We start from the raw sequence: 19,191 nt of genomic DNA on the forward strand, positions 1-19,191 counted from the left end.
ATAAGAATTTACTTAGCGATAATTCTATTTCTCGTAGTCCGTAGTGGATGCTGGGGACTCCGTAAGGACCATGGGGAATAGCGGCTCCGCAGGAGACTGGGCACAAAAGTAAAGCTTTAGGACTACCTGGTGTGCACTGGCTCCTCCCCCCATGACCCTCCTCCAAGCCTCAGTTAGGATACTGTGCCCGGACGAGCGTACACAATAAGGAAGGATTTTGAATCCCGGGTAAGACTCATACCAGCCACACCAATCACACCGTATAACTTGTGATCTAAACCCAGTTAACAGCATGATAACAGAGGAGCCTCTAGAAAAGATGGCTCACTACAGCAATAACCCGATTTTTGGTAACAATAACTATGTACAAGTATTGCAGACAGTCCGCACTTGGGATGGGCGCCCAGCATCCACTACGGACTACGAGAAATAGAATTATCGGTAAGTAAATTCTTATTTTCTCTGACGTCCTAGTGGATGCTGGGGACTCCGTAAGGACCATGGGGATTATACCAAAGCTCCCAAACGGGCGGGAGAGTGCGGATGACTCTGCAGCACCAAATGAGAGAACTCCAGGTCCTCCTCAGCCAGTGTATCAAATTTGTAGAATTTTACAAACGTATTTGCTCCTGACCAAGTAGCTGCTCGGCAAAGTTGTAAAGCCGAGACCCCTCGGGCAGCCGCCCAAGATGAGCCCACCTTCCTTGTGGAGTGGGCATTTACAGATTTTTGGCTGTGGCAGGCCTGCCACAGAATGTGCAAGCTGAATTGTACTACAAATCCAACGAGCAATAGTCTGTTTAGAAGCAGGAGCACCCAGCTTGTTGGGTGCATACAGGATAAACAGCGAGTCAGATTTTCTGACTCCAGCCGTCCTGGAAACATATATTTTCAGGGCCCTGCCAACGTCTAGCAACTTGGAGTCCTCCAAGTCCCTAGTAGCCGCAGGCACCACAATAGGTTGGTTCAGGTGAAACGCTGAAACCACCTTAGGGAGAAACTGAGGACGAGTCCTCAATTCCGCCCTGTCCGAATGGAAAATCAGATAAGGGCTTTTACCCAATTCTGACACGCGCCTGGCCCAGGCCAGGGCCAACATCATGACCACTTTCCATGTGAGATATTTTAACTCCACAGATTTAAGTGGTTCAAACCAATGTGACTTTTGGAACCCAAAAACTACATTGAGATCCCAAGGTGCCACTGGAGGCACAAAAGGAGGCTGTATATGCAGTACCCCTTTTACAAACGTCTGAACTTCAGGGACTGAAGCTAGTTCTTTTTGGAAGAAAATTGACAGGGCCGAAATTTGAACCTTAATGGACCCCAATTTCAGGCCCATAGACACTCCTGTTTGCAGGAAATGTAGGAATCGACCCAGTTGAAATTCCTCCGTCGGGCCTTACTGGCCTCACACCACGCAACATATTTTCGCCAAATGCGGTGATAATGTTTTGCGGTTACATCCTTCCTGGCTTTGAACAGGATAGGGATGACTTCATCCGGAATGCCTTTTTCCTTCAGGATCCGGCGTTCAACCGCCATGCCGTCAAACGCAGCCGCGGTAAGTCTTGGAACAGACAGGGTCCTTGCTGGAGCAGGTCCCTTCTTAGAGGTAGAGGCCACGGATCCTCCGTGAGCATCTCTTGAAGTTCCGGTTACCAAGTCATTCTTGGCCAATCCGGAGCCACGAATATAGTGCTTACTCCTCTCCATCTTATAATTCTCAGTACCTTGGGTATGAGAGGCAGAGGAGGGAACACATACACTGACTGGTACACCCACGGTGTTACCAGAGCGTCTACAGGTATTGCCTGAGGGTCCCTTGACCTGGCGCAATACCTGTCGAGTTTTTCCCAACGGTTTATAATCATGTGGAAGACTTCTGGGTGAAGTCCCCACTCTCCCGGGTGGAGGTCGTGTCTGCTGAGGAAGTCTGCTTCCCAGTTGTCCACTCCCGGAATGAATACTGCTGACAGTGCTATCACCTGATTTTCCGCCCAGCGAAGAATCTTTGCAGCTTCTGCCATTGCCCTCCTGCTTCTTGTGCCACCCTGTCTGTTTACGTGGGTGACTGCCGTGATGTTGTCCGAATGGATCAACACCGGCTGACCTTGAAGCAGAGGTCTTGCTAAGCTTAGAGCATTGTAAATGGCCCTTAGCTTCAGGATATTTATGTGAAGTGATGTCTCCAGGCTTGACCATAAGCCCTGGAAATTCCTTCCCTGTGTGACTGCTCCCCAGCCTCGCAGACTGGCATCCGTGGTCACCAGGACCCAGTCCTGAATGCCAAATCTGCGGCCCTCTAGAAGATGAGCACTCTGCAACCACCACAGGAGAGACACCCTTGTCCTTGGTGACAGGGTTATCCGCTGATGCCTCTGAAGATGCGACCCGGACCATTTGTCCAGCCGGTCCCACTGGAAAGTTCTTGCGTGGAATCTGCCGAATGGGATTGCTTCGTAGGAAGCCACCATTTTTCCCAGAACCCTTGTGCATTGATGCACTGAGACTTGGCTCGGTTATAGGAGGTTCCCGACTAGCTCGGATAACTCCCTGACTTTCTCCTCCGGGAGAAACACCTTTTTCTGGACTGTGTCCAGGATCATCCCTAGGAACAGAAGACGAGTCGTCGGAATCAGCTGCGATTTTGGAATATTGAGAATCCAATCGTGCTGCCGCAACACTACCTGAGATAGTGCTACACCGACCTCCAACTGTTCCCTGGATCTTACCCTTATCAGGAGATCGTCCAAGTAAGGGATAACTAAAATTCCCTTCCTTCGAAGGAGTATCATCATTTCGGCCATTACCTTGGTAAAGACCCGGGGTGCCGTGGACCATCCAAACGGCAGCGTCTGAAACTGATAGTGACAGTTCTGTACCACAAACCTGAGGTACCCTTGGTGAGAAGGGTAAATTGGGACATGAAGGTAAGCATCCTTGATGTCCCGAGACATCATGTAGTCCCCTTCTTCCAGGTTCGCAATCACTGCTCTGAGTGACTCCATCTTGAATTTGAACCTCTGTATGTAAGTGTTCAAAGATTTTAGATTTAGAATCGGTCTCACCGAGCCGTCCGGCTTTGGTACCACAACAGTGTGGAATAATACCCCGTTCCCTGTTGCAGGAGGGGTACCTTGATTATCACCTGCTGGGAATACAGCTTGTGAATGGCTTCCAAAACTGCCTCCCTGTCGGAGGGAGACGTCGGTAAAGCCGACTTTAGGAAACGGCGAGGGGGAGACGTCTCGAATTCCAATTTGTACCCCTGAGATACCACCTGAAGGATCCAGGGTTCTACTTGCGAGTGAGCCCACTGCGCGCTGAAATTCTTGAGACGGGCCCCCACCGTGCCCGAGTCTGCTTGAAAAGCCCCAGCGTCATGCTGAGGGCTTGGCAGAGGCGGGAGAGGGCTTCTGTTCCTGGGAACTGGCTGATTTCTGCAGCCTTTTTCCTCTCCCTCTGTCACAGGGCAGAAATGAGGAACCTTTTGCCCGCTTGCCCTTATGGGAACGAAAGGACTGCGCCTGATAATACGGCGTCTTCTTATGTTGAGAGGCGACCTGGGGTAAAAACGTGGATTTCCCAGCTGTTGCCGTGGCCACCAGGTCTGAAAGACCGACCCCAAATAACTCCTCCCTTTTATAAGGCAATACTTCCATATGCCGTTTGGAATCCGCATCACCTGACCACTGTCGTGTCCATAACCCTCTTCTGGCAGAAATGGACAACGCACTTACTCTTGATGCCAGTCGGCAAATATTCCGCTGTGCATCACGCATATATAGAAATGCATCTTTTAAATGCTCTATAGGCAATAATATACTGTCCCTATCTAGGGTATCAATATTTTCAGTCAGGGAATCCGACCACGCCAACCCAGCACTGCACATCCAGGCTGAGGCGATTGCTGGTCGCAGTATAACACCAGTATGTGTGTAAATACATTTTAGGATACCCTCCTGCTTTCTATCAGCAGGATCCTTAAGGGCGGCCATCTCAGGAGAGGGTAGAGCCCTTGTTTTTACAAGCGTGTGAGCGCTTTATCCACCCTAGGGGGTGTTTCCCAACGCACCCTAACCTCTGGCGGGAAAGGATATAATGCCAATAACTTTTTAGAAATTATCAGTTGTTATCGGGGAAAACCCACGCATCATCACACACCTCATTTAATTTCTCAGATTCAGGAAAACTACAGGTAGTTTTTCCGCACCGAACATAATACCCCTTTTTGGTGGTACTCGTATTATCAGAAATGTGTAAAACATTTTTCATTGCCTCAATCATGTAACGTGTGGCCCTACTGGAAGTCACATTTGTCTCTTCACCGTCGACACTGGAGTCAGTATCCGTGTCGGCGTCTGTATCTGCCATCTGAGGTAACGGGCGCTTTAGAGCCCCTGACGGCCTATGAGACGTCTGGACAGGCACAAGCTGAGTAGCCGGCTGTCTCATGTCAACCACTGTCTTTTATACAGAGTTGACACTGTCACGTAATTCCTTCCAACAGTTCATCCACTCAGGTGTCGACCCCCTAGGGGGTGACAGCACTATTACAGGCAATTTTGCTCCGCCTCCACATCATTTTCCTCCTCATACATGTCGACACAAACGTACCGACACACAGCACACACACAGGGAATGCTCTGATAGAGGACAGGACCCCACTAGCCCTTTGGGGAGACAGAGGGAGAGTTTGCCAGCACACACCAGAGCGCTATATATATATATATATATATATATACACAGGGATAACCTTATATAAGTGTTTTTCCCCTTATAGCTGCTGTATTGTTAATACTGCGCCTAATTAGTGCCCCCCTCTCTTTTTTAACCCTTTCTGTAGTGTAGTGACTGCAGGGGAGAGCCAGGGAGCTTCCCTCCAACGGAGCTGTGAGGGAAAATGGCGCCAGTGTGCTGAGGAGATAGGCTCCGCCCCCTTCTCGGCGGCCTTTTCTCCCGCTTTTCAGTGTAATCTGGCAGGGGTTAAAATTCATCCATATAGCCCTGGGGGCTATATGTGATGTATTTTCGCCAGCCAAGGTGTTTTTATTGCTGCTCAGGGCGCCCCCCCCTAGCGCCCTGCACCCTCAGTGACCGAAGTGTGAAGTGTGCTGAGGAGCAATGGCGCACAGCTGCAGTGCTGTGCGCTACCTTGGTGAAGACAGGATGTCTTCTGCCGCCGATTTTCCGGACCTCTTCTTGCTTCTGGCTCTGTAAGGGGGCCGGCGGCGCGGCTCCGGGACCGGACTCCATGGCTGGGCCTGTGTTCGATCCCTCTGGAGCTAATGGTGTCCAGTAGCCTAAGAAGCCCAATCCACTCTGCAAGCAGGTGAGTTCGCTTCTTCTCCCCTTAGTCCCTCGATGCAGTGAGCCTGTTGCCAGCAGGTCTCACTGAAAATAAAAAACCTAAAACTAAACTTTTCACTAAGCAGCTCAGGAGAGCCACCTAGTGTGCACCCTTCTCGTTCGGGCACAAAAATCTAACTGAGGCTTGGAGGAGGGTCATGGGGGGAGGAGCCAGTGCACACCAGGTAGTCCTAAAGCTTTACTTTTGTGCCCAGTCTCCTGCGGAGCCGCTATTCCCCATGGTCCTTACGGAGTCCCCAGCATCCACTAGGACGTCAGAGAAAATACTTTACTTACAGTATTGATTAAAAAAAAAAAAAACACATGCCATATGCAGATCTGTCTGAAACTGCTTCCAGAAGGGAGAAAAAAAAAAAAAAAAAAGGGAGCACCAATACAGATGTTTACATCAGGGCTCGACAAATCCCAGGGGCCAGGAAACCATGGTCCCTAGATTTTGCTGCCTGGCTACCAGATTATGCAGGGAGGGAGGGAGGAAGCAGTTCCTCTTCTGCCCCAGCGGCAGTGTACTGTATTGCGGAGGCCATTTCATGCACAGGACTGTATGTGCTGAGTGTCCATCCTGGCCTGTGCTTAATGCTGTACCTGTTTATCCCATCCTGCGCTGTCTGCCATCTTCAAACTCCGTCTGCATAGAGCTCTCTGCTAAGATGGTCTATGAGTGGCCAGGGATTGCAGCTGCACAGGGGGGGGGGGGGGGGGGGGCGCAATTGCTGCGGAGAGCTGGTTTGCCTGAGGGACCCCCTTAATTGTGTGGCCGAGGGGTTGGACTGCCTTGGGGGAGGCTGCTCAGTAATGTGCATGCGGAAGGGGAGGGGGTTATGGGGGTCCACAACTGCGGTCTGGCTCCTACATTTTAGTAAAGAACTGTCAAACCCTGGTTTACACATGTACAACCTAAGACACCAGGTTAAATAATATAAGTAATCCTGGTGTTCTGCTCATCTGCTGGTCAGCCTTTCCCCTAGCAGGTCTGCTCCCTAGGTGCAGCAGCGCACAAACCACCTCCTCCAACAGTGGCCCAAATGTATGAAGCCTCAAAAAGTGACAGACACGTGGAGGCCACACACACTACTGAGCCTCATTTTGACTTGTTTTAAGGACATTACATCAAAGTTGGATCAGCCTGTAGTGTGTTTTTCCACTTTAATTTTGAGGGTGACTCCAAATCCAGACCTCCATGGGTTAATACATTTTATTTCCATTGATATTTTTTGTGTGATTTTGTTGTCAGCACATTCAACTATGTAAAGAACAAAGTATTTAATAAGAATATTTCATTCAATCAGATCTAGGATGTGTTATTTTAGTGTTCCCTTTATTTTTTTGAGCAGTGTATTTCTGATAAAGGGGCCATACCAGTGTCAAAACTATCATGGGTGCAGGGAATTTGGCTGCTATGGGGCCCGGGCTGGCTCTAGGGCCCGCTGCTCCCCCTGCCCCCAGGGCAGCCATCAGAGGGAACAGCTGTTACTAATGTACCATGTCCCTCTATAACCTCCCTACTGAGCAGGGTCCCTCTATACCCCCTCCCTACCACCCAGTGTTTCTGTATCCCCTGACTACCGCCCTGCATGTCTCCCCCTGTCTTTGTCTGTACACTATGTAGTTTAGTATATGTGTCTCTGCCTCCCACTCCACACCCCATGTGTGCCTTTGCTCTGACTTCACTCCACATGTAGGCCTCTGCCCCCTGTCTATCTCTTCCTCCATGTCACATTATACCATCTCTATCCCTGTCCCATCTATTCCCCAACACTCTTCTCCTATCTGCCAGAACCATTTACTTTGCTCGTATGTCACACGTTCTATCCTCCACCCACCCCCACACTTTCCTCATCTTCCACTTCTACCCTCTTTATGTCTTTCCTTAAGCATCTTGTAAACATTGTGCATAGTCATGGCCGGGAACAGAGGACATGCAGGGCCAATGTGTTGGTTTTTTTTTTGTGGGGGTCATTGTGTTTTTCTTTTCTTTTCTTTTTTTTTGGGGGGGGGGGGGGGGGGGGGCTTTGATGTGTTTGCTATGGGGAACACAACGTTCTAGTTACGCCCCTGGGCTGATGTAACAAATGCAGAGATTTAGATATGGGTGGGTTATATTGTTTCTGCGCAGGGTAAATACTGCCCGTTGTGTAGCACACAAATGTTAAGACAGCTTTATTTTTACACTACAATTAGATTTCGGTTTGAAGACACCCCACCCAAATCTAAATCTGTCTGCACCTGTTACATCTGCCCCACCTGCAGTGCAACATGGTTTTGCCCAATAGTGTGCTTTTTTTGCTGCTTAAGAACATGAATTAGGCTCAAAATGCATATGCTCTATGCAGTAACATTTCACCAAACACACAATAACACTTCGATATGACTAATAACAAGTAATATGCCATTACTACATCATTAAATAGCATACATACCAAGCTTCATTTTTTTTAACCTCTCCCGGCCTGGGAAACTGCCATTACTCCGAGTCTGCAACCCTCGGACAAACTCTGTGAACTCGCACTTCCATGTTGATATGTGATGAAGTCTAGAGTGAGAATAATAGTCAGAAATAAAACTGGAGTCCACTGTTTTAGGCAACTGTGAAGTGGCCGGGTTGGTAGGCAAATGTACCATAGTGCTTTTTGTGCTTGAAGGCCCCTGGAGCGAATGGTGAGCACCATTGAGTTTAGTGTTATTGTGCAAATATGAGGAGGAGACTGAGCATGACACAGTCCCGTGAGGATCACATGAAACCTCTGTGTGTCCACTGTTTGGTTGTAACTGCTCTAAAGTGCAGTCTGTAGTGACTGTGCTAGTTTTTTTCTGCTGCTGCAATGAAAATCTACTTGCAAAAGAATTATTTCCATGCACTGAGATATCCAGCGGCTTCAAGGCACCATTAGAGCTACAGTTCTGTCCATTGACCACAACCATGTTGCCTATATTTTTTTGTACTCCATTAGTTTTGTGACCAGTTCCTTCTTCCAAATTCCAGATTTCAAAATCTTCTTTCCTCTCTTCACACATTTCATCTTCCTCCCATCCGTCCATTCCATTTGCTTGATGGATGCCTGCAGTGGAATGGTTTCTAGAGTGGGATTGCAATGTGAGAATAAGGGGATAAATATTAAGAGTAAAAATGCATCAGATACTTTCCAATATCTATAAATATTTAAAGTTTTTGTTAAAACCGAGTTGACTGTAAAGACTTTATTATGCAAATTGTTCTCATAAATAAGGGTATCAATTAGATGAATGTACGAATGCGGTTTCATACAGACGTGCATCTTACAGCTGTACTTTCCAGCTGGAGAACCCTTCTCCTTCCAAGTGTAAGGGCAGTGTTACACAGGTGCTTCAAATGCTAGGGTTTTTTTTTTTTTGGTTTTTTTTTTAAGCTGTTAGCACTACATGCAACACTCTCAAAGTCCAACTGCTCTCATGACATGGAAGAGTGCCGTGTCCCCCGACAGCGGCATCCCGCATGCCAGTACACCATCAGCGAGTCCGCTCGCCGCGCTTCGGGCCCGGTGTTTCCTCGCCACAGGTTCTATTCCCACTCGGGTCGGTGGAGTCGACCCACCAACCGAGTGAGAATACAGGGGGGGTGTTGGGATTCAGACCACCGGAAAAATGACGCAACCCAATGCTCAGTCTGAGGCTTTCTACATTCACAATGCAACTGCCACGACCTCATATAGATAAATCACATATTATGCACACCCTACTGAAATATATGTCATTCTGTGACTGTTCCATAGATTAGATAAGCCACAAGCTATTATTTCAGTATAATATAAATGCAGGGACAACTAGACAAGTAAGGGAATATATAATGAAAGTGCTCAGGCCATAGCCAAAACCCACATTACATTTAAAAAAAAATAAAAAATAAAAAAGCAGCGCAACTTTGCCTACATAAGCATGGTGAGGTTCTACATGCAGAATACAGTTCCTGACTGGTAAAGACTGCACCATGCCTTACTAGCATTAAAACTATTTCGAGGCCACGTGCTAAGAGGCTGTCCGGAATAAATCCGTGTCCTTTTGGTTTATAGGGTGTAATTTATCTTATTATTTACAAACGGTCCTCAAACGGTCCTCAAACCACTGTTACTGTGTGTTCCAAGCCCATAGACCCAAGGCATCAGTCTGACGTTTGTTTCTTGTAACACAACAAATAAGGACAGCAGAGTGGACATAGGAACAAGATTTTGTGTATGTGCTTTATGCCATTTACATTACATAATTACGTAACAAGCAACAGAAACCTTATTTTACTAAATGCAAAAAAGACAAAACAGCACAAATATATAATACACACACGTTTATGTACTGTATGTGCCATCACCTTCTACTGCTATGAAGAGATTTCTGTGCATGTGTACGATCAAGCAGTGTACACAGTGATAATACTTACAATTTGTGGTCTAGTATCTCTGTAGCATCATTGCTTGGCTCAGGGAATTGATCTTCTGATCTGCATTTTAAGGTAAAGTTCAAGCCTTTCTGAACACTAGACTGCTTTGTGTAAAGCTGGTAAGGAACATAGGAAAGAAGGCGTCCAGCTTTTATACTGTTAATATAAACCAGAGGGGGAGGGAATAGATTATGTCAATACAGTTTTCATAGTGAAACAGTACAGATGGTTAAAAACCACAAAGCAGGTATCCTCAAAAAAAAAAAAAAAAAAAAAAAAAAAAAACACTGTACTAAAGAAAAACCAGTAAAAAAAAAATAAGATTTTACTTACCGATAAATCTATTTCTCATAGTCCGTAGTGGATGCTGGGGACTCCGTCAGGACCATGGGGAATAGCGGCTCCGCAGGAGACAGGGCACAAAAGCAAGCTTTTAGGATCACATGGTGTGTACTGGCTCCTCCCCCTATGACCCTCCTCCAAGCCTCAGTTAGGTACTGTGCCCGGACGAGCGTACACAATAAGGAAGGATCTTGAATCCCGGGTAAGACTCATACCAGCCACACCAATCACACCGTACAACTTGTGATTTGAACCCAGTTAACAGTATGATAACAATGAAGTAGCCTCTAAAAAAGATGGCTCACAACAATAATAACCCGATTTTTTGTAACAATAACTATGTACAAGTAATGCAGACAATCCGCACTTGGGATGGGCGCCCAGCATCCACTACGGACTATGAGAAATAGATTTATCGGTAAGTAAAATCTTATTTTCTCTAACGTCCTAGTGGATGCTGGGGACTCCGTCAGGACCATGGGGATTATACCAAAGCTCCCAAACGGGCGGGAGAGTGCGGATGACTCTGCAGCACCGAATGAGAGAACTCCAGGTCCTCCTCAGCCAGGGTATCAAATTTGTAGAATTTTGCAAACGTGTTTACCCCTGACCAAGTAGCTGCTCGGCAAAGTTGTAAAGCCGAGACCCCTCGGGCAGCCGCCCAAGATGAGCCCACCTTCCTTGTGGAATGGGCATTTACAGATTTTGGCTGTGGCAGGCCTGCCACAGAATGTGCAAGCTGAATTGTACTACAAATCCACCGAGCAATAGTCTGCTTAGAAGCAGGAGCACCCAGCTTTTTGGGTGCCTACAATATAAACAGCAAGTCAGACTTTCTGACTCCAGCCGTCCTGGAATTATATATATATATATATATATATTTTCAGGGCCCTGACAACGTCTAGCAACTTGGAGTCCTCCAAGTCCCTAGTAGCCGCAGGCACCACAATAGGTTGTTTCAGGTGAAACGCTGACACCACCTTAGGAAGAAACTGGGGACGAGTCCGCAGTTCTGCCCTGTCCGAATGGAAAATCAAATATGGGCTTTTGTAAGACAAAGCCGCCAATTTTGACAATCGCCTGGCCGAGGCCAGGGCCAACAGCATGGTCACTTTCCATGTGAGATATTTCAAATCCACAGATTTGAGTGGTTCAAACCAATATGATTTGAGGAATCCCAACACTACGTTGAGATCCCACGGTGCCACTGGAGGCACACAAGGGCTGTATATGCAATACTCCCTTGACAAACGTCTGGACTTCAGGAACTGAAGCCAATTCTTTCTGGAAGAAAATCTATAGGGCCGAAACTTGAACCTTAATGGACCCCAATTTGAGGCTCATAGACACTCCTGTTTGCAGGAAGTGCAGAAATCGACCTAGTTGAAATTTTTTCGTGGGGCCTTCCTGGCCTCACCCACGCAACATATTTTTACCACATGTGGTGATAACGTTGTGCGGTCACCTCCTTCCTGGCTTTGACCAGGGTAGGTATGACCTCTTCCGGAATGCCTTTTCCCTTAGGATCCGGCGTTCAAACCGCCATGCCGTCAAACGCAGTCGCGGTAAGTCTTGGAACAGACAAGGTCCCTGCTGGAGCAGGTCCTTTCTTAAAGGCCGATGCCACGGTTCCTCTTGGAACAGACATGGTACTTGCTGAAAGCAAATCCCTTCTTAGCTCCCGAGGCCATTAGTCCTCTGTGAGCATCTCTTGAAGTTCCGGTTACCAAGTCCCTCTTGGCCAATCCGGAGCCACGAGTATAGTTCTTACTCCTCTATGTCTTATAATTCTCAATACCTTGGTTATGAGAAGCAGAGGAGGGAACACATACACCGACTGTTACACCCACGGTGTTACCAGGACGTCCACAGCTATCGCCTGAAGGTCTCGTGACCTGGCGCAATACCTGTCCCATTTTTTGTTCGGGCGGGACGCCATCATGTCCACCTTTGGTCTTTCCCAACGGTTCACAATCATGCGGAAAACTTCCCGATGAAGTTCCCACTCTCCCGGGTGGAGGTCGTGCCTGCTGAGGAAGTCTGCTTCCCAGTCGTCCACTCCCGGAATGAACACTGCTGACAGTGCTATCACATGATTTTCTGCCTAGCGAAAAATCCTTGCAGTTTTGCCACTGCCCTCCTGCTTCTTGTGCCGCCCTTTCTGTTTACGTGGGCGACTGCCGTGATGTTATCCCACTGGATCAATACCGGCTGACCTTGAAGCAGAGGTCTTGCTAAGCTTAGAGCATTATAAATTTGCTCTTAGCTCCAGTATATTTATGTGGAGAGAATTCTCCAGACTTGATCACACTCCTTGTGTGACTGCTCCCCAGCCTCTCAGGCTGGCCTCCGTGGTCACGAGCATCCAATCCTGAATGCCGAATCTGCGGCCCTCTAGAAGATGAGCACTCTGTAATCACCACAGGAGAGACACCCTTGTCCTTGGATATAGGGTTATCCGCTGATGCATCTGAAGATGCGATCCGGACCATTTGTCCAGCAGATCCCACTGAAGAGTTCTTGCGTGAAATCTGCCGAATGGAAGCGCTTCGTAATAAGCCACCATTTTTACCAGGACTCTTGTGCAATGATGCACTGACACTTTTCCTGGTTTTAGGAGGATCCCGATTAGCTCGGATAACTCCCTGGCTTTCTCCTCTGGGAGAAACACCTTTTCCTGGACTGTGTCCAGAATCATCCCTAGGACCAGCAGACGTGTCGTCGGAACAACTGCGGTTTTGGAATATTTAGAATCCACCCGTGTTGTCGTAGAACTACTTGAGATAGTGCTACTCCGACCTCCAACTGTTCTCTGGACCTTGTTCTTATCAGGAGGTCGTCCATTTTCTTTGAAGACGAATCCTCCTTTCGGTCATTACCTTGGTAAGGACCCGGGGTGCCTTGGACAATCCAACGGCATCGTCTTGAAACTGATAGTGACAGTTCTGTACCACGAACCTGAGGTACCCTTGGTGAGAAAAGGCAAATTTTGGGACATGGAGGTAAGCATCCCTGATGTCCCGGGACACCATATAGTCCCCTTGTTCTTTGCTATCACTGCTCTGAGTGACTCCATCTGGATTTGAACCCTTGCAAGTGTTCAAATTTTTCAGATTTAGAATAGGTCTCACCTAGCCTTCAGTACCACCATATAGTGTGGAGTAATACCCCTTTCCTTGTTGTCGGAGGGGTAATTTTATTATCACCTGCTGGGAATACAGCTTGTGAATTGTTTTCAATACTGCCTCCCTGTCGGAGGGAGACATTGGTACAGCAGACTACAGGAACCTGCGAGGGGGGAAACCTCTCGACATTCCAATCTGTACCCCTTGGATACTACTTGTAGGATCCAGGGGTCCTGTACGGTCCCAGCGTCATGCTGAGAACTTGGTAGAAGCGGTGGAGGGCTTCTGTTCCTGGGAATGGGCTGCCTGCTGCAGTCTTCTTCCCTTTCCTCTATCCCTGGGCAGATATGACTCTTATAGGGACGAAAGGACTGAGGCTGAAAAGACGGTGTCTTTTTCTGCAGAGATGTGACTTAGGGTAAAAAACGGTGGATTTTCCAGCAGTTGCCCTGGCCACCAGGTCCCATGGACCGACCCCAAATAACTCCTCCCCTTTATACGGCAATACCTCTTTGTGCCGTTTGGAATCTGCATCACCTGACCACTGTCGTGTCCATAAACATCTTCTTGCAGATATGGACATCGCATTTACTCTTGATGCCAGAGTGCAAATATCCCTCTGCGCATCTCGCATATATAGAAATGCATCCTTTAAATGCTCTATAGTCAATAAAATACTGTCCCTGTCAAAGGTATCAATATTTTTAGTCAGGGAATCCGACCAAGCCACCTCAGCTCTGCACATCCAGGCTGAGGCGATCGCTGGTCGCAGTATAACACCAGCATGTGTGTGTATACTTTTTAGGATATTTTTCAGCCTCCTATCAGCTGGCTCCTTAAGTACGGCCCTATCCGTAGATGGTACCGCCACTTGTTCTGATAAGCGTGTGAGCGCCTTATCCACCCTGAGGGGTGTTTCCCACCGCGCCTTAACTTCTGGCGGGAAAGGGTATACCGCCAATAATTTTCTATCGGGGGAAACCCACGCATCATCACACACTTCATTTAATTTATCCGATTCAGGAAAAACTACAGGTAGTTTTTTCACCTCACACATAATACCCTTTTTTGTGGTACTTGGAGTATCAGAAATATGTAACACCTCCTTCATTGCCCTTAACGTGTGGCCCTAAAAGAAAATACGTTTGTTTCTTCACCGTCGACACTGAAATCAGTGTCCGTGTCTGGGTCTGTGTCGACCGACTGAGGTAAATGGGCATTTTACAGCCCCTGACGGTGTTTGAGACGCCTGGACAGATACTAATTTGTTCGCCGGCCCTCTCATGTCGTCAACCGGCTTGCAGCGTGTTGACATTGTCACGTAATTTCCATAAATAAGCCATCCATTCCGGTGTCGACTCCCTAGAGAGTGACATCACCATTACAGGCAATTTGCTCCGCCTCCTCACCAATATTTTCCTCATACATGTCGACACACACGTACCGACATACAGCACACACATAGGGAATGCTCTGATAGAGGACAGGACCCACTAGCCCTTTGGGGAGACAGAGGGAGAGTTTGCCAGCACACACCAAAACGCTATAATTATCCAGGGACAACCTTTATATAAGTGTTCCTTTTATAGCATTTTAATATATATACATATCGCCAAATCAGTGCCCCCCCTCTCTGTTTTAACCCTGTTTCTGTAGTGCAGTGCAGGGGAGATCATGGGAGCCTTCCCACCAGCCTTTCTGTGAGGGAAAATGGCGCTGTGTGCTGAGGAGAATAGGCCCCGCCCCCTTTTCGGCGGGCTTCTTCTCCGGAGTTTTAGATATCTGGCAGGGGTTAAATACATCCATATAGCCTCAAGGGCTATATGTGATGTATTTTTCGCCATACAGGTATTATACATTGCTGCCCAGGGCGCCCCCCCCCAGCGCCCTGCACCCTCCGTGACCGCTGTGTGAAGTGTGCTGACAACAATGGCGCACAGCTGCAGTGCTGTGCGCTACCTGATGAAGACTGAGAGTCTTCTGCCGCCTGGTTCCGGACCTCTTCATCTTCAGCATCTCAAGGGGGGTCGGCGGCGCGGCTCCGGGACGAACCCCAGGGCGAGCCCTGTGTTCCGACTCCCTCTGGAGCTATGTCCAGTAGCCTAAGAATCCAATCCATCCTGCACGCAGGTGAGTTGAAAATCTCTCCCCTAAGTCCCTCGATGCAGTGAGCCTGTTGCCAGCAGGACTCACTGAAAATAAAGAACCTAAAAACTTTTTCTAAGCAACTCTTTAAGAGAGCCACCTAGATTGCACCCTTCTCGGCCGGGCACAAAAACCTAACTGAGGCTTGGAGGAGGGTCATAGGGGGAGGAGCCAGTACACACCATGTGATCCTAAAAGCTTGCTTTTGTGCCCTGTCTCCTGCGGAGCCGCTATTCCCCATGGTCCTGACGGAGTCCCCAGCATCTACTAGGACGTTAGAGAAATTATAAAAAAAAACAACACAACAGCACACAACAAACCGCACAACTTACAGTAACTGGATTCTAAACGGGTGCATCCCTCTAGTTGGGTGTAGTACTGGTGACCGGCGGTCTCCTGACCGCCGGTCAGCTTACCGACGCCGGGATCCCGGCAGCATACCGACGCCGGGATCCCGGCGGGGAGGGGCGAGTGCAGCAAGCCCCTTGCTGGCTCACTGCGCTCGCCACGCTGCGGGCTCGGTGGCGACCTGCGGTCGCCACGGGTTCTATTCCCACTCTATGGGTGTCGTGGACACCCACGAGTGGAAATAGTCTATGTTGGTCGGCATACCGACCATCGGGATAGTGAGCTGTCGGGCTCGTGGAGGAGGTCATGTGACTGTCGGTCAGCTGACCGGCGGTCACATGAATACCACCCCTCTAGTTAAAGGACAAAATATACCCCAGCAATACAACAAAGCAGAATGGTAAAGGAAAGCATTAGAACAAGTTTCCTACTGAAGCAACACCAAAATGTATTTTTCTCCTTTCCTGTGCATTACTCTACAAAAGAACACAGTTGGTGATAGCTAAACAACTTATTTATTTCCTCATAACAGTGCTAGCTCCACTGATCTGCTGCTAATAGGCTAAAAATGTTAAAAAGGTCATAATTATTTATTTAATAAAGACACGTGGTATGTCTTCCCATGCCATTATCTAAAGTTTCTAGGGATAGCTGAAGGTAACCAAAGCCCACTTTAAAACAAATGGAACACAAGCCTTTAATCTGCTCATTTAACAAATGTTTAAAAGTATATTGCAGACACACCTGTTCATTCAGAGACAATGGCATTTCATTACTTTACTTATAATGCAACCGTAAACGCGTTTAAATCCACTGTGTAAAAAAAAAAAAAAAACACCATGATAAAAGTTAGTTCTCTGAAGTGACTATAGTTTGCCTATTATAAATAGTTGTGTTCTTACATGGCAGTAACAAAAAAATTAAATACAAAAAAAAAAAAAAAAAAAGATTTTACTCACCGGTAAATCTATTTCTCGTAGTCCGTAGTGGATGCTGGGGACTCCGTAAGGACAATGGGGAATAGACGGGCTCCGCAGGAGACTGGGCACTCTAAGAAAGATTTAGTACTACTGGTGTGCACTGGCTCCTCCCTCTATGCCCCTCCTCCAGACCTCAGTTAAGGAAACTGTGCCCGGAAGAGCTGACATTACAAGGAAAGGATTTTGGAATCCAGGGTAAGACTCATACCAGCCACACCAATCACACTGTACAACTGGTGATAAACTTACCCAGTCAACAGTATGAACAACAACAGAGCATCAAACAATGGATGCCAACATAACATAACCCTTTATTAAGCAATAACTATATACACGTATTGCAGAAAGTCCGCACTTGGGACGGGCGCCCAGCATCCACTACGGACTACGAGAAATAAATAGATTTACCGGTGAGTAAAATCTTATTTTCTCTAACGTTCTAGGTGATGCTGGGGACTCCGTAAGGACCATGGGGATTATACCAAAGCTCCCAAACGGGCGGGAGAGTGCGGATGACTCTGCAGCACCGAATGGGCAAACACAAGGTCCTCCTCAGCCAGGGTATCAAACTTGTAGAACTTAGCAAATGTGTTTGTACCCGACCAAGTAGCTGCTCGGCAAAGCTGTAATGCCGAGACCCCTCGGGCAGCCGCCCAAGAAGAGCCCACCTTCCTAGTGGAATGGGCTTTCACTGATTTTGGATGCGGCAAACCAGCCGCAGAATGAGCCTGCTGAATCGTGCTACAGATCCAGCGAGCAATGGTTTGCTTTGAAGCAGGAGCACCCAGCTTGTTGGATGCATACAGGATAAACAGCGAGTCAGTCTTCCTGACTCCAGCCGTCCTGGCTACATAGATTTTCAAAGCCCTGACTACATCAAGCAACTTGGAATCCTCCAAGTCATGAGTAGCCGCAGGCACCACAATAGGTTGGTTCAAATGAAAAGATGACACCACCTTCGGCAGAAATTGCGGACAAGTCCGTAATTCTGCCCTGTCCATATGGAAAACCAGATAGGGGCTTTTACATGACAAAGCCGCCAATTCTGACACACGCCTAACCGAAGCTAAGGCCAATAGCATGACCACCTTCCACGTGAGATACTTTAGCTCCACGGTCTTAAGTGGCTCAAACCAGGGGGATTTCAGGAAACCCAACACCACGTTGAGATCCCAAGGTGCCACTGGTGGCACAAAAGGGGGCTGAATATGCAGCACTCCCTTAACAAACGTCTGAACTTCAGGAAGAGAAGCCAGTTCCTTTTGAAAGAAAATGGATAGGGCCAAAATCTGGACCTTTATGGACCCCAACTTCAGGCCCATAGTCACTCCAAACTGTAGGAAGTGCAGGAACCGACCCAGCTGGAATTCCTCTGTAGGGGCCTTCCTGGCCTCACACCAGGCAACATATTTTCGCCATATACGGTGATAGTGTCTTGCTGTCACGTCCTTCCTAGCCTTTATCAGCGTAGGAATAACTTCATCCGGAATGCCTTTTTCCGCTAGGATCCTGCGTTCAACCGCCATGCCGTCAAACGCAGCCGAGGTAAGTCTTGGAACAGACAGGGCCCCTGTTGCAACAGGTCCTATCTGAGAGACAGAGGCCACGGGTCCTCTTTGAGCATTTCTTGCAGTTCCGGGTACCAAGTCCTTCTTGGCCAATCCGGAACAATGAGTATTGTTCTCACTCCTCTTTTTCTTACGATTCTCAGCACCTTGGGTATGAGAGGAAGAGGAGGGAATACATAGACCGACTGGAACACCCACGGTGTTACCAGTGCGTCCACAGCTATCGCCTGAGGGTCTCTTGACCTGGCGCAATACCTTTGTAGCTTTTTGTTGAGACAGAACGCCATCATGTCTACCTGTGGCAGTTCCCATCGATTTGTAATCTGAGTGAAGACTTCGTGATGAAGTCCCCACTCTCCCGGGTGGAGGTCGTGCCTGCTGAGGTAGTCTGCTTCCCAGTTGTCCACTCCCGGAATGAACACTGCTGACAGTGCTTGCACGTGATTCTCCGCCCAACGAAGAATCCTGGTGGCTTCCGCCATCGCCACTCTGCTTCTTGTGCCGCCCTGGCGGTTTACATGAGCCACTGCGGTGATGTTGTCTGACTGAATCAGCACCGGTTGGTTGCGAAGCAGAGGCTCCGCTTGACTCAGGGCGTTGTATATGACCCTGAGTTCCAGGATATTTATGTGCAGACAAGCCCTTCTTCCCTGAGTGACTGCCCCCCACCCTCGGAGGCTCGCATCCGTGGTCACCAGGACCCAGTCCTGTATGCCAAACCTGCGGCCCTCGAGCAGGTGAGCACTCTGTAGCCACCATAGAAGAGACACCCTTGCCCTCGGGGACAGGGTGATTAGCCGATGCATCTGAAGATGCGATCCGGACCACTTGTCCAACAGATCCCACTGAAAGATCCTCGCATGGAACCTGCCGAAGGGAATGGCTTTGTATGATGCCACCAT

The 19,191-nt window shown here is 48.2% G+C and overlaps 1 protein-coding gene across 5 annotated transcripts in view; it reads right to left on the reverse strand.

Moving 5' to 3' along the window:
• The window catches only part of REV1 (REV1 DNA directed polymerase), a 266,941-nt gene that overhangs the window by 211,893 nt on the left and 35,857 nt on the right, over positions 1–19,191 (reverse strand). For 4 of the 5 annotated variants that reach the window (XM_063953373.1, XM_063953375.1, XM_063953372.1 and 1 more), the window contains 2 exons: positions 9,782–9,937; positions 7,794–8,449 (listed from right to left, as the gene is read on the reverse strand). In XM_063953373.1, coding sequence (XP_063809443.1) covers positions 7,794–8,449; positions 9,782–9,937 — 812 coding nt within the window. The remainder of the gene's footprint in view (positions 1–7,793; positions 8,450–9,781; positions 9,938–19,191) is intronic. The other variant, XM_063953376.1, reaches the window with a different exon arrangement.

This window comes from Pseudophryne corroboree, chromosome 2, assembly GCF_028390025.1.
Source record: "Pseudophryne corroboree isolate aPseCor3 chromosome 2, aPseCor3.hap2, whole genome shotgun sequence".
In the NCBI taxonomy this organism is placed as follows: domain Eukaryota; kingdom Metazoa; phylum Chordata; class Amphibia; order Anura; family Myobatrachidae; genus Pseudophryne; species Pseudophryne corroboree.